General features: G+C 39.1%; 1 protein-coding gene across 7 annotated transcripts in view; it reads right to left on the bottom strand.

The window, feature by feature from the left end:
* Positions 1-16,351, bottom strand: part of Oxr1 (oxidation resistance 1) — a 179,919-nt gene that overhangs the window by 33,955 nt on the left and 129,613 nt on the right. For all 7 annotated transcript variants that reach the window (XM_050162110.1, XM_050162138.1, XM_050162130.1 and 4 more), the window contains exons 2-7: positions 14,153-14,235; positions 10,892-10,999; positions 9,861-9,974; positions 6,776-6,928; positions 5,247-5,431; positions 1,831-2,588 (exon numbers count right to left, since the gene is read on the bottom strand). In XM_050162110.1, the coding sequence (XP_050018067.1) occupies positions 1,831-2,588; positions 5,247-5,431; positions 6,776-6,928; positions 9,861-9,974; positions 10,892-10,999; positions 14,153-14,191 (1,357 nt within the window). In that variant the 5' untranslated portion in view covers positions 14,192-14,235. The remainder of the gene's footprint in view (positions 1-1,830; positions 2,589-5,246; positions 5,432-6,775; positions 6,929-9,860; positions 9,975-10,891; positions 11,000-14,152; positions 14,236-16,351) is intronic.

The following is a 16,351-nucleotide window of genomic DNA, read 5'->3' as shown; positions in this document are numbered from 1 at the left end:
GGAAAAAACTAAACAAAGGACGTGAGATTCAGAGTTCTTGTGTTGAAAAGAAAAAACTGAGGGAATGATGTGGAATAATCCTCTTATACACTGGAGAGATTTGTCACTTATATTAGTTTAATAAAACACTGACTGGCCAGAAGCCAGGCAGGAAGAACAGGTGGGGAAACCAGACTAGAACTGTGGGCAGAGGAAAGACAGAGAGAGAGAGTCAGTCACCAGCGAGACACAGAGCAAGCAAGATGAGAATGCCTCGCTGAGAAAAGGTATCAAGTCATGAGGCTAAACATAGACAGGAATTATGTATTAAAATAAGTTGTATGATCTAGTTAATAATAAGCCTTAGCTAATAGGCCAAATGGTTTATAATTAATATAAACCTCTAGGTTTCTTTGGGTCTGAACGGCTGCAGGACCTGACAGGACATAAACATTCACCTACAAGGGATTCCTTTTTATACAAACTTTATTCACTGCAGGATGATTTGCAATACTATCTATATGACTGGATTTTCTTAGCATTAACCAAAGACTCCCCGAAACTGCTGGCAAACAGCATTTATATGCAGAAATGTTAATTCTTTGGACTTCCAAGAAAAGGAAATTTTTCTTACACACACACACACACACATATTCCTGAGCACATAAGTATAACCTACCCAGTCTGTATATAGCAATTAACGGAAAGAGAGGTCATGACTTTAAAAGAGAGCAAGAAGGAGCATAAGGGAGGGCTTAGAGGGATGAAAGTGAAGGGGAAAATGATGCAATTATATTATATAATCTCAATAATAAGAATAATAATAAAACAGGCCATATTTAAGCACATTTATAATAGAGATGAATGGTGAAAGCATGATGCTGAATGAGAGGTAACACAGAAACTATGTGGCTCTCTTATGTGAATGGCCTGGAGTAAGGAGAACCCTGAGCGCATACTGGTGGTGACCGGGGAAGGGCAGGAGTGACAGACAGTTCACTGCTCAGTTACAGTCGTGTTTTCATAAAGATGCTGAAAGCTCCCAAGATGCATGCAGTGAAGAGTATCCAACAGTATGAATATGCTGATGCCCACAATCTGTAGAGCTCAAAATGGTTAAAATGCTTAATTTTATGATATGTCTATTTCATAATAAAAAAGTCAAAATGGTAAATTTAGCTTGTGTATTTCAGTAAATTGGTAAATTTAACTTTTGTATTGAAGTAGAATAAAAATCTGAAATTAAAGTAGTAACTAGAGTTCATATGAGAATTTATAAACAACTCTGCAACAGAACTGAGAATGTAACCAAGTTATCTGAGCCACAGTGTATGACAGATGGGCTCAGTACATTCGTAACAGAAGCTACTATGCTAATTCTCACATCAACAAAAACCTGAGCTAAGGAAGGAAGCCGAGCACCCTGCATGCTTGTTTTTAAAAGAAACCATCTAAGCAAAGAGAGGCGGGATTTTTATGTGGACAAAAAATCCTAACTGTGTCCAATGGTGTTTTCTAAAAAATTATATATTAAAACCTTGGCAGTTATAAACTGTAATTCAAATGTCAAATATGCGATGATAAAATCATACCAGGACCTTATGAAAGTAATCAATGTGTTACACAGGGCAGGTGCACATCATAAGGCAAACGACAGAGAATGCAGAGAGTTAAACAAAAGGATGTTCAGAGACTAGGCCCTGCATCAACACGCCCCCCCCCAGAGTGACGTCACTCAAGGACCATCTGACAGTCATTCTGACAGACCTAATCTGCAGCCTTTGGTCAGAGAGGAAGGAAGAAAACAATGTGCAGAACACCAGACTGAATTCACACCTCCCTAACCCTTACCGTCCACACGTCCATCCACGGGTGCCCCTTGATGTTTCCCTTCTTTCTGGGACGCCTGCTGGATGCTGCTGTCTCTTTGCTGCTTGGCTCGCTGCATCGAGTGGCTTTTCCAGAGTTTACGCAGCTCCTCTACTTCAGTCTCTGAGTCCCGCTTTTGCTCTTTCCCCTGTCTATCCTTCTGAACAGTTTGCTTTTCCTTAAGTTCCACTGCTTCTCCAGAAGGTACACTCCCTTCTCCTCCCTCTTGCTGTAGTGAATTTTCATGACGGAAAGAAGAATCCCGGTCACCATGACTTTTTACATCTATGCTTTGCTCTTTGGGGCCTGAGACTTCAAGTTTTTCTGTAGCCTTATCTCCTTCCTTAGTGGCGAGTTCAAGACTACTTAAATCAGTTTCATGAGATAAAGCCTCTTGGTTTGAAGAATGTTCAGTATTGGAGTTAACGTGGTCAGGAATGTTAGGAGACTCTGACTTGACTGCCACCGACTCCACTTCCATCTGACTGATGGTTTGCACAGACTCTGAGGACGCGTCGGATGACTTATCCTGCCGCGGCTCGGAGAGGAGCTCCTCCCGGATGGGAGAGAGTTCTGACTCGGAGAAGACGTCCTCGGAGAGAGACTCCCCGGTGCTCCTGGGAGCTGTGCTGGCGCTGTCATTACCCGGGTCGCGGGCTCGCGAGTCCGTTTCCTCAGCAGCAACGCCTGTCATTTTCTTAGAATGGCAGAAGTCCCTTCCTGACAACTGGTCTAGTTCTCTGTTATAAAATAAAATTAAAAATTACTAGACATTAAAACTGTAACATTTTACATTCCACAACCAAATTAAAAAAATATCATAGAAGAAGCATTTCAAAATAGGCAAAGTGTAGTCCTCAACAAAAATAGAAACATCATGTTTTTCACATACACCACATACTCACATCAAGAATTTCCATCAGCTGTTTACTATTGATGAAACATCAATGAAGATTTCTCTGTAAGTAACCTTCAACCAAGTTTGATAACTTAAATTCTTGATGAACTTATAATAGTGAACTAAAACTTTTATTGGTAGAGCACAGAAAACTGGCCATTTCAACCTATCACATTCATAATCAGTGCTTATTTATATGAAATTAAACTAAAATACAAACTATAATGCAAAGCTTAAGAGCAACCTGAGGCCCAACATTTAAAGGAAACCCTAAGCTAGTAACTCAGAACAGTTCTAAGAGAAGCTGCTCAGTTAAAGGACGAAGAAGTCAGAGGTGAATGCTTTACAGCCGGGTCTCATTTTCACCATCACTCACATCTGTCAGGTGAATACCAACGTCCACAAGTGGGAAGTTGTAGAAATAAGCATCACTGAGTGAGTCAGCAATTTAGACTGATGATTAAAGCTGCTTCATAATAACTGGAAATTATTTGAAGTGTCAGCAGCAAAGCATCAATATTTGTCCATATATGGTTAGAGAACAGAAATATGCCAGATAGAAAGACTAGAAAATAAATCAACACAGAATAAGTGGCCTTCTGTGGATATTAAAGCTGATTAAGTCTCTTATTTAACTCTTGTGGTTTTCAAGTTTTTGTAAGAAAACATATACTTTTCCAAGTGAGATGTGTAAAATGTCATTATTTTAAACATTTCGTTTAAGTGCCTTCTGTCTCTACTGGATTCATCTTTTTGTTTGGTTTTTCAAGACAAGGTTTCTCTGTTGGATTCATCTTTTAAGAAATACAGGCAGCTGACGATAATGAATGTGAAATGGTGCCATCTATTGGTGACTTGCTTAAACTGCAACCACAGGGTCAAGGAACTGGATACAAGCTTCAGGAGATCTTGTTGATACATTTAACAGAATCAAGAGACTAGCTGTTAAAAATTAAAAAAAAAAAAGATAAGTATCTAGGTGAATTTTCTAACCTGATATTAATATTATGGATGGCTAAACGTTAATGCTAGCGGCACCTAACAGAACACGGTTCAGAACAGCACCTTAGAAATCAATTCCCCAAACATCACAAAGAGGCAAACCATTAGCATCTTCTACTTTACTTCTGTAAACAAAATACTACCCTGCGAAACCATTCGCTGCACTCATCTTGCCTGAAGCCAAACCTTGATTTCAATTAACACATAAGCCAAGACTTAAGGGTATTTCTTCCCAGGTAATGTGTTGATTGATAAAATGGTCATTTAAAGGCAAAGAGCACTTGGTCTTCCTGCAGCGCAGCCACACGTTACCCAGAAGATCTTTCAGAAACTCAGTGTCAGGACAAGATGGCACCACTGAGCGGCGGTCCTCCTTCCCTTCGGAGCTAGCCCTTCGATCTCTGCCATTTCTACACTGAACCTCAGTGACTGTGGTTTGTTGGAGGTCTTGTTTTATTTTCCTGAAATAGGCTTTGACTGACAACTTAAATACAACCAGTAGTTTAGAATATTTTTTCTAGAAATTATTTGTTTCTAAAGATTATTTTACCAAGTCACAGAGCACTTGAGGCTGAAATGGACCCTTTTCCAAGACGGGGTTACCCTAACAGCGTTCACACTACCCGAGAAAAATAATTGCTCCTTTTTCCTTTATAATTCCTTTTTTAAACTGGTAATAAGACTGTAAACCATCTGCTACCAGTTAGGGTGAAGCCGTTTTCAAGTGGTTGCCAGTCACGTGTGGAGTGGGTGGGACTTCCTTTCTGTTACACATCAACCCTCTTACTCTCTGCTTTCCCTCGAATGCTCTATCTCCTTTCTCTCCAAGTCTTTTACATTTCTGCCGACTACTTGTATACACATTGCTTTTAAAGGCTTTGCCTAGAAGTGTGGTCTCACATCTATGTTATCCATCACACAGATTCCCACATCAGGACATCCCCAGCTCAACTCTCAATTAGTGCCACCTGTAGGTTGTCTCTTTCGCGGTCTGCACTCCAGAAGGACAACTGTAACCGTACCGTAACTGTAAATGTAAAGCTGCTCTGGCTATTGCGATGCCAGGCCTCATCCATGCCACACCCCAAACCCAATGCTATGCTTTAGGTCCTTCATGGACATTAATAATACACTCTAAGCTGGATTTTTTTATTTTGTGGCTAAATAACAAAGAACTGAAAAGCATTGAGTTACATGAGTACTACAGCTTACTTGTCAAATATCTGGTTCTTTGACCAAATAAATGCAAATACAACACAAGTACTAACTATATACCAGGCACACTAAGAACTGACTAGTCATTAGTGCTTAAATGTGGCTTCATTACTGAAAAAAAGAATACCATCTATACTAAAATTAATAAAATAAGAATATTTGAGAAGGGTCAACTATCTAGATGCTAAAAAGACAGAAAAGAAAAGAAAGAACGGAAGGTAGGAAGAAAAAAGAAAAGGAAAGGAAAAGAAAGGCTCAGTGAACAGCACACCAGCACACTTACGTGGGCAAGGACTCCTTTATTTTGCTATCCAAAATTTCTTTGTACATGGCAGCTGACATCACCTCTTCCATTGGACACATGATGCCGTACTCCTCACAGCCATTCTCTTGAACCAAGGGGTCTGTTTTATGTGGATCGAACATTATATTATTTGGTGTGACTAGCAGCACGCCACTGACGGTGCCCTAAGATGGAAAAACAAAGAACTTTTCAATCTTCAAAGTTCGCAACTTCAAAACAGAGTCCAGATGCCTCTGCTATTTCTTCTCGGATTTCTGGCCATCTACTTTATACACAGTACAATCAGGGCTCCAGTTTTCCACCCACTGCTGGAAGGGTTTCTAAGTTGCTTCTACTTTCTGCACTAAAGAAGGTGACACCTTCCCCACTGGATTAATTAATCTGCGTTAACTTTCTTAGAATCCATTCTTAGGGCCTAAAAGGATGCCCAGCTAAAACCGTCAGGCTTCTTTCCTCAAGGTCAATTTCATGAAAATCTCAAGAACAGACCATTTCAAATTCATCTGACTGAAAGTCTAAAATCGTACACCCTCCACAAGAAACACACCCTACAAAGACAGCCTGAAAGCACAGGAAGGACAAACCATGTTAACACTTCCCAAAGGAGGTGCGAACGGCTATAGCAGTATCCGCGACATGGACGTCAGGCAGGGCACAGATCCTGAGGTCAATGTCGGCACTTCACCATCAGTCAGTAAGTACATCAGGACAGTGTAGGAATCCTAAACATTTCTACATTCCTATAGCACACTCAAATTCATCAATTATCAACTGAAAGCAGAACACATTTGTAATGAAACAGTTCCACATCCTTGTCATTAATTTAAAGAAAAAATAAGAAATCAATAGAGATGCAGAAGAATACTAGCATCGCCTGACTTAATTTCATGGATATTTCAAAATATTTTTCAAAACTGAAGCAAAATGCATGTGTTTCTTAAGCATACACAAAAGATCTGTCAAGATATTCTGGGTCAGGAGATAAGCCACCCTAGAGTAAGCCTTCACATAGGAGTAAGGATGTTCTCTGACCACAGGGGACCAAATCAGAAATGAGTTAACTGAAACCTACACTCTCTCCAAGTATTCAAAAACAAACCAAAGCACTCCAAAAGGTTACATACTTGCCCCAAAGTAGGAATGTTTATTCCTGTTCTAACAGATTGAAGAACACACCTAAATACTTTTTATCATGTAGCATATAGTGAATTTCAATTTCTGTATTACACTAAGTTTCAAGAGCTAGCACTCCTACCATCATCACTGCTGCTGTTTTAAAGATGTGTTTAATATTCTAGGAAAAACCACGACATGTGCTTTGTCTCAGTGAATTGATGTATATCCCACGACCTTTAATATCTGCTACAGACCATCAGACTCTAACTAATGGGCAAGGTCCATTCTAACTCAAACCCTTGTATAAATACTCACAAATGGCTGACATTATTGACTTAAATGTACATGTCAAGCTTTCATAGCTTAATAAAAACTACAATGCAGTTCATTACCTTGCCATTGGTGATATATTTGCAATTAATTTTGAGAAATTTCTCAGTAAATGCTTCTTCTTCCTCAGAAGTTGAAGACACAACTCTTGCAGGCCTAATACTGCTGGCAGTAGATGAGGGAGGTGCTTCTTTTGGATGGACAGCATCAGGAGTCTTAAACAAAGCAAAATAAAACACACACAACAATGTGCGTTAGGAAGCTAAATAAAGGCATAAGTAATGGCAAATAAATAACCTTCCCAGTAAGTACTAGTCTCTTTTCTTCTTACCACATTCTTTAGATAAATTCCCCAAAGTGTAACAATAATGGCATTTTTACTTTTAATGAAGATTTTAAATACATCTTAAACTTCCATTTTAAATGCCTATAATACAGGGATACAAATGAATTATACCTACCTGTATATGTATTATACACACACACACACACACACACACACACAAAACGACATAAGAAGCATTCAAATCTAAGTGACTTACATCCCTCCCAATCCCAGCACAAATGTGCAACTGCTTGTGAATTAAACCACTGGTTTTGATAACACCAAGGTGGCATCCATGAGATGTGTATGCCAGCGCACAGAGACAGGGAAGAGCTGGACAGTGATATCTAGATATAGCAAGCAAGAAGACAGTCATTGGAAGGATATTTTTCCACTGTGTATATGGCTGTGCGTGTGTGTTACACGTGGAAGTTTGCAGGTACATGGTGCACATGTGTTACTTGTGTATATTGAGCTCTGAGGCACAGGGTCAACAAGTCATTCTCTATTGCTTTTCCACCTTATTCACGGAAGAAGGAAGGATGCCTCAATCAAACCCAGAGTTCACCCAGGTGTCTGGTCTTCCCTTCTTCCGTTTGTGCCTTCTGTGGTGGGAATTACATGCCGAATTAGCGTCTAAGTAGGTTCTGGGGATCTGAACTCTGGTCCCTACACATGAACACTTGAGCTACACCCCTGCTCCAGAAGCATACTTTAAACTTCAAAATCAAAAGTCCATCTGTGCCCATCTGCAGCGCATCAGACTACAGTTCAGTCTGACTATAGGTTATTTCTGCAGCTAATTCATAGGGCTCTTCTCAGCTGAGTGCTTAAAATACAGAATTGTGAAGAAAAGCAATTATACTGAAACACAGACATAGCAATACTTAAACTGGAAATAGGTGATAAGGATACTCTTCAGCAGACTGTTTAAATGACTATGAATGAGCTTATCATTTACCTAACGTAGTAAATTCTAGCTACTTCCATCACATTTACTCTATGGTTTCTTATTCTTCTTCATCCACATTTGAATAAAAGGGAATAGTTTGAATGTTTAAACTTTCAGAGATAATATTTCTATGTGAAGCAAATTATTTAAAAATATAAATGAAAACTCATATGTTAACAAATCCATAAATAAAGTATGTTAGGCTTATACATAATGTACTAAACAAAACTGAACATTCAGGAAGCCAAACAATATTTATTTTAAATACTGAATGAAAATTTCTGCAATAAACATATAGTAGCTATACTAACAGACATTATTTAACATAACGCTAATATGTATCATACATAACCAAAGGTAATACTCAAACTTAATAGTCTTTCTTCTAAGACTATATATTATCAGAAATGTAATAGTATAGAAAGCAAACAGTAGTTACAATGCAGAAATGTAATCACCTCAGATAAACAAAAGTTACATAGGAAAAATATCTCTGTTCAGTAATAAATTCAATGTTATGCAAAGAATACAGTTACAATTTATAAAAATCACTGTTCAAAATAATGTTCTAGCTGTGGAATGCGGACTCTTGGGAAGAAGGTGATTCCTGCCCTAGGCTGGAGAATGCTTCATGGCTCTTCTATTTCTTAACTAGTCTAGGAAGGGAAAGATTCTGGACCACACCTAAGACAGCTGAGTCACTAGGGTTAAGGGGTCACTCACAAAGCTTTGTTATTCTCTTTCCCTACCTGGCAAAGGACAGATGGTGGTGACCACTCCCACTGGGAGAGGATCTGCTCAGGTGACCACTCCCACTGGGAGGGTATCCGCTCAGATGACCACTCCCACTGGGAGAGGATCTGCTCAGGTGACCACTCCCACTGGGAAGGATCTACTCAGGTGACCACTCCCACTGGGAGAGGATCTGCTCAGGTGACCAATCCCACTGGGAAGGATCTGCTCAGGTGACCACTCCCACTGGGAGAAGATCTACTCAGGTGAGCACTCCCCCTGGGGGGGGAATCTGTTCAGGTGACCACTCTCACTGGGAGGGGGGATCTGCGTTTATTCTCTCTCTTTTTTTTTTTTTTTTTGACTGATTTCCTTTTTTATTTCAAGCATTCAAATTAGGCCAGGAGACAGACAGCTGTGGTCTGAAGGGAATCCCACAGGTTTCTGGTGGGAAAGTTCCTGCTATTTACACAATTCTACTTTAGGGCTAGAAGCCCAATCTAAATCAACCTCTGACTACATTTATATTTTCTTTGCTATTTCTCCTTCTGTATCAAGGTTGGCACCCTGCTGATTGGTAGAAACGGTTTAAAGTTGTTGTGTTCTTGTCTCCAATATCCATCATTAAACTCTGACTTCAGCTTCCATTCATCTTACGGATGAGAATGAATGTAACTCTCAATCCCCAAATCTAAAATGTTGTGAAATCAAAAACTTTCTCAACAGTGTTGCAAAAGGTCAAGCAGCAAATTCCTGACCTGGGCGATAGCACAAGGAAAGTAGTGTGACAGATTATCCATCAAAAGTGTCCACTGCTAAGGCGTGGGAAACACAATTTGTATTTAGGATTGTTTCTAGTCCTAAGGTTTCCATCTTCCCCCCTTTATCCATTCCTCTCTCCCCTTCCCCTTATTCTTTGTATAAACACATACATAGACACCCACATCAGCAGTAACGCAGACACACACAGACACACAGACACACAGACACACAGACACACACACACACACACACACACACACACACACCCCAGGACGGGAGAACTTGAATACTAAACTTAGAAACTACAAGTGGAATACCATGAGTAGCATGTATACTCCATGAGTTCTACAGGAATAGCTGGAAGTAGGGTACTCACAGTGGTTTTATCAAACTCAGCCTCGGAGGACGTCGGCGACAGAGGACTTACTGGGCTCAGAGATGGAGAGCTCTCAACACTGGAGACATATTCAGGATCAGGAACATATAAAACCTGTAAGAAAATATTCATATACAGATTCAGAAAAACAAATATCAACGGCCAAATAATGTTCTATAAGGAAGCATTATTTGATACTGATCTTTGGCAATAAAAAAATTCAGATTATAACAGTAGAACAGTATATCATATGTCATAATAAGTATGAAAAAATAATAATAGACACTTTAAAAGTAATTTCACAAATTAATTTATAAATGGGCATTAAAACAAGCACATAGCACAGAAACAAAACTCTATACTACTGTATGTGGTCATTTTAAAGACAACTTGGCAATTACTAGAGAAATTAACTATACATATTTCCTTGGCCCAACGGCGCTACAGGTAAGAATTTGTGCTGTGGCGTGTATATAAAGCGTACGCAGACAGTGTCCGCTGCAGCAGTGTTCACTGAGCAGGACAGCAGCTACACTAAGCTCACTGTGGACGACTTACACAGGGGCATACCAAAGCAGCCGTCACTACAGACGAGGAAATCTGTCAGAGTGCTGTACTCACGCAGGGCATTTGCTAAGGGTCACAGACAAACTTACAAACAAGCAAAACCCCCTGATATAGACTAGACAGTTTCCAAAAGATTCAATTTGTTAACTTGCTTACAGAAAGCAAGTTAGACTGAAAGACAGCTTACCTTTAAACATATTGAATTCTGTCAATTTTCATGAACTGTTTTAAGTCTTTTTAAAAGTTCTGAAGTCTATATTTGAAACACAACTTACGATTATTTTCAATTGTTTTAAGAAGGGCATTAATAGATGTGACCTGTACTTTTTTTTATCTGGCTAGCAGGATTTATTCCAGGAACACAAAATATTATGCTCATATTTTCTACATTGTTAACTACGTAAAAAATGAAGAAGTTCTACCTAATAATTTCAAACATCAATACATTTAAATAATAACAATACCTGCCCAGTCACGACAGCTCGGGAGAATAACTTATTTAACTGAACAAGCTCGTTCGGTGTGGTATCAAATTTCAGGGCTATGCTATTCAAAGAATCCCTTGATTCAACCTGATTAAAAGGAAAAACAGATTACTTTCAACTGTTAACACAGAAAAATTAAATTATAATATTGAGTGGTTATGTAATAGTAATACATCTTGAAAACAATCTTATGTTTGATTCATAAATGATAGTTTCTGAGAAAAACACTCTAAAAATACCGCATTCTACAATGTTCTCAACCTACTAAGACACAGAGCGCGGCGAAATGTGTGCTCTGCCGCGGCGCATACTGGCCAACAACTAGAACGGTTTCCAAATACAAACTAAAGCTTTAAAGCATGTTCCCTTTACGAAAGCAGTGAAGTAACTAGGTAGAGCTGCTCAGTGCTTAGGCGCTTGGACTGCTCATGCACAGAGCCAGAATTTGAGCCCCAGTCCCAGGTTAGACTGCTCCCAGTGATCTCTAACTCCAGCTCCACGGGCCTGAGTTAGCTGCCTCCTGTGCACATGCTCCCATCACACACAAGTTAGAGACAGAAAATGCAGCATCACAGCATGATGGAAGAGCTGCAGTTTCCCAAACAGGAAGTCACAGCAGAAAATGCAAGCATCCGGGAAGTCAGGGACAGAAAAAAAAAAAAAAAAAAAGTGTGCCATAGGTCAGGAAACTAGAAATGACATGTTAAAGAGGAGATAGGGGTCCTAAGGAAAAGCGGGGAAAGAGGGGACAGAGAATGCATGGGATACTATTGGAAGAAGGAAGGAACCAGCCAGAAGAGGGTAAGGGGTGCTTGGGGAAGGGAAACCAATTAGAACAAAGACAATAATGACATATACGCATGACAATTGCATCATGAAGCTGATTATTTTGCAGGTCACTTGAAACTTTAATAGAAATAAAGGACAGAAAAAGTAAAAGCCAGAAGGATGAAATGATCAACAGCAGCAAAAATAAAAAGCCAATGGATTTAATAATTGGAAAATATTTCAGTAGAAAGATATACTAAATTATCAAAAATGATAATATATAACATTCTGAATGTGTATATAGAGTTTATAAATATATATGTATATGTTTGTCTGTACATATGTGTACAAGAATGTGTAGAGGACAGAGGTCAATGACCAGTATCCTCTATGAATGTTTTTTACCTTGTATTTTGAGACAATCTCTTGTTCATATTCGAGCTTATTAAAGTACTCTGGCTGGACACCAAGTTCCAGAGATCTGTCTGTTTCCATCTTCCCTCTGCTGACTTACAGACACACATTCTGACACCGTGGCCTGGCTTCTTACACGGGTTCCAGGTCTTCTGTCTGCTGACTTACAGACACACACTCTGACACTGTGACCTGGCTTTCTATACGGTTCTAGAGATCTAAAATAAGATCCCCAAGCTCACAAGGCCAGTGTTTGACCAACTGAGCCATTCCCAGACAGTTTGCCTGTAGAACATTTTTATGGCCCTACTTTAATTCCCATTAAAAGTGATTTTACAATTAAAACTGTATTGTGTGTGTTCTGATTTTAACTCTTTGGTGACTTAAAATATAATGATTAACTTTATACTATGGAAGGTAGTATTGGAAATATATTAAGCTAGATAACATTTACTTTTAAAATGGCTTGTCAAAGTTTCTAGAACTCTTGGGGTCAAACAACCCTGCCTTGCCTCAGCCTCCAGAGGGCTGGGACCACAGCTGCATACAACTACACCAAGTAAGGAGCATAAGTATTGTAAAGGAAAGAGCTTGAAGAGTACATTGTGCTCTAAGGGAAATACATGCAAATACAAAGCGCAGCCAGTACAAAGACATGCTATGTGAAGGTTTGATAGACTTTATGTAAGTATTCTGAAGATTATAAGTAACAAACAACAATATCTAGCTTTGAATTTTACGTTTCTTACACTTCATAATTTGACCTGTGTAATAAATAAATAGGCTCTAATAGGCAGGTGTTTTATGGTTGCTGGTCAGTATGTGAGTTTTGAAAGAGTCACTCATGAAGAAAAGAATTTTTTTTTTCAGATTTTTTATGACCTGCCCTCACTCCACAATAAATGGTTCTTATTTTAATTTTGCTTCAGGTATCTTATTACAGTCCAAGAATGGCAAACTCCTAAATTCAAAACCAACAAAATCTTACAGTTCATGAACATCAAAAACAATTATTATATACATCTTTGTAACATGATATACCTTATGCCTCAAGTTTTAGCTTTGTAAACATTTAAGAATATACTAAATATTATTACCTAATTTTTTACTATTTGAACTTATTTTCTCACCTCAACCCTATAGACACAAACATACATAACTTAGGGTTGTAATGGGCTTTAAAATCCAATTTTTTTTGACAGAAGTTAATTTAATTCTACTTAATATGTTGTTTCTAGCCTTTTGAAAATACTTAATGACAAATTTTAACTACACAGTATATACTTATGTTTATATATATACTGTGTAATTGAAATTTGTCATATATATATAAGCATAAGTCAAATTTTGATAATGCTCAAGAATTCACAGTAGGCTAGGCTCATGCTGGAAGGTTTGAACACTGAAGAAGTTGAAGGTTGCTACTTTCTCCTTAATACAGTCATAATGTAAAAAAAAAACATACCAAGTAACAAAATTAATATGACTTCATACATTTGCCTTACATGTTTAGCACCACCTAAATCAATCACATTTACATCCAGCCAAGTAAAACACTACCCTCCAAAATGAATTAGTTACTTCACCTGTCCACAGTACCCAGAAAAGAGGAAAAATCAACATCTCAGAGACCTGAGGTTAGTTCAAGAACAGAAGAAAATCCTACCTCGACAGCTGAACTTCGCCCTCGCCTTAGTTTGTGAGGGTTTCACCTGTCATCAGCCCTGCTGGGAACCCAGTCAAGCACACATCCCTAAGATGGCAAGCATCTTCCAAAAAGCCTAATTAAATGAAATGATTGCGAAAAAGGAACTCTGACTCTAAATTATCATCAATATTAAATGTGATTTGCCAGAATAACGGTCTTTGTAGAACACAGCAAGAAAAACAATTATAAAATGCAATAAAAAAATCAAAGGACTATTACTAAGAAAAGTTACACAGAAGTCCGACTTTTTAAAGGAGGCAATTAACAATACTTGTCTCATCTGCAGCCAAACAGGAAATGCCTTTAGAAAGATTGTTACAAAGATAAATTGCTTTGCTATAGTAACTTACAGTATACTCAATAGTTCCTTTAGGCTTCTGGAAAGACATCCTTCGTCCATCTTTCTTGTCTTGGTTCTTCTTTTGGCCAGTGTCTACGAAAATCAAAGCAAAATGCCTGTTAACTCATTTTCCTACAGAGTAATGCCAACAACTGCAGGAAGACGCTCACTGCCAGCCATACAATCTACTGATTCGGAGAGACATTACGATAACTGCTATTACTATTATTAACTAATCTCTACAAAAGATACCATTAATCTGCACAGGAGAAATTCTCCATAGATCATAGAGACAGTCAGCTCTATAATACAACATGAAAATGCTAATTTTAGATGAAATGTTAACTGTTTTTCTCATGCGGCCCTTTTACCATCAGCAAAGGTGAGCTCCTGGCCTCAGTCTGAAATCTGGGCCTTTTAGGCTTCCCTGTACCAGTGCCTACATGTCCTGAAGTGGCAAACACCACATTATCCAAACGTCTTCAGTGAGTAATGTGAGAAGCCCTACAGTACTAGTTCAAAGTTTCAGAATTAAACAAGCTAGTGAATGTGGGCGGGTACTACAGTGACCCAAAACTAAAACCTCTCCAAAACAGATTAGGTCTGAAACTAACGTTTGTAAAAATGCAGGTCTTGTGGCTCTCCCACTATCCAAACCTACCTGACGCAGACTAGACTGGACTGCACTTACTTATAACCAGTACATCAGCTGCCAGAGGAACAGTCTAAACATAACAGATAGCAATATCTGAATTCCCCAAAAGCCAAAGCAGAAAAGTAAAGCTGTCCTAAAATTTGCTGATAAGCAAGGCCAACCACTGCTATTATTATAAAACTTTGCACCTTCACGTCATCTGCTTTTTTTACAATTATCATCTGTTTTACAATTATCATCTGTGACTTTAATCTCTCCCACTAAACTATAACCTCCAATACATGGGTTTGCTTCACTCTACCATCTCCCTTCAGTACCTAACAGCGGGTATGAATTATGGCCGACAACTAATTGGGACAGACTAATTCCATGACACAACAATGTAAACTAGTGCTACTATTGCAAGTCTCATTGTGGCAAATGTTCAATAAGGAAAAGCTAGACACGGGCTCAGTAGGTACAGACACTTATCTCCAAACCTGGTGACCCCATCTCTGGGACACTGGACACAGAGGCGCACACACACATACCATGAATAAATAAAAAGATGTTAAAAGGTTAGATAAGAAGTTGCCATGTATACATCACAGAGGAGCAAGGGCAGGGGTGTGTGCACACACAGAAAGACCTCTTCACTTCTGTATCTCAAACACCTGAAGAACTTGATGTGGGGGATATTAACACTCAAGTATCAACACCGGCAAAAGACGAGGTCAGACAAGTCCCAAGGCAGTGCAAACAGGCCTTTTTACACATTCAGAGAGGCAGAGTTCACAGACAACCAGGAAGTGCAAATTTAAATCAGTGAGATTTATTTCTCACACACCAATTTTGGGTAAAAATTCAAAAGCTTAATTACATACTGTCTGCAGGAAAACTGGAATGGGCCCCTATTTCAGGCGGTGTGTAAAATACTAAAATTCTTAAAAAGTATGTTAATTTTGCCCATCGGAATATTATTTTACCCCCCCCCCCCATACACATCTGAAGTACATAGCAATTGCTTGCCTGGAGGAGAAGCTTCAGAAGCAGTCAATAGAGGGAGCCAAAACGACAATGGGAAAGACATCTATAGCTACTTAGGTCACATCCCTCCCGGTGGGAAATACAAAATAAACTTGATCATTCTTGTGTCAGACACTGACACGACTTCCTTTGGCCAACGAAACAGGGATAAAAATGTCTTCCCAGTAGATGAAGGTAGAGTTGGCATTTTAAAATGTTTATTCTATGAGTCTTTCACACCATGTACCGTGATCCCATTCATTTCTCTGTCCTTACCATCTGCGTTCTGCCCTGCACTCTATCACCCACCCCCAAATAAAACAAAATTTCAGAGAAAAAAGGACAAAAATTCAAATCTCCTAAGGGCGGCTGCAGTGTAGCACAGTGAGCCACGCTGTACTCCCCTCTGTCCATACACATTTATTGCGAGGGCTCACTGCGAAGAGTCAGTTGTCTGGGTTGAGGCCTCTGGCTACTACTCTACTGACACTGGGACTCTTGGCTCTCCTGTAGTTGCCCTCTGTTGAGGACACCTGCAGCTTTGGGTCT

Source organism: Alexandromys fortis, unplaced genomic scaffold (genome assembly GCF_014885135.2).
Source record: "Alexandromys fortis isolate MF-2015 unplaced genomic scaffold, M_Fortis_MF-2015_v1.1 scaffold_17, whole genome shotgun sequence".
NCBI classification, from domain to species: Eukaryota; Metazoa; Chordata; class Mammalia; order Rodentia; family Cricetidae; genus Alexandromys; species Alexandromys fortis.
This window is presented reverse-complemented; position numbering and strand designations above follow the sequence as displayed.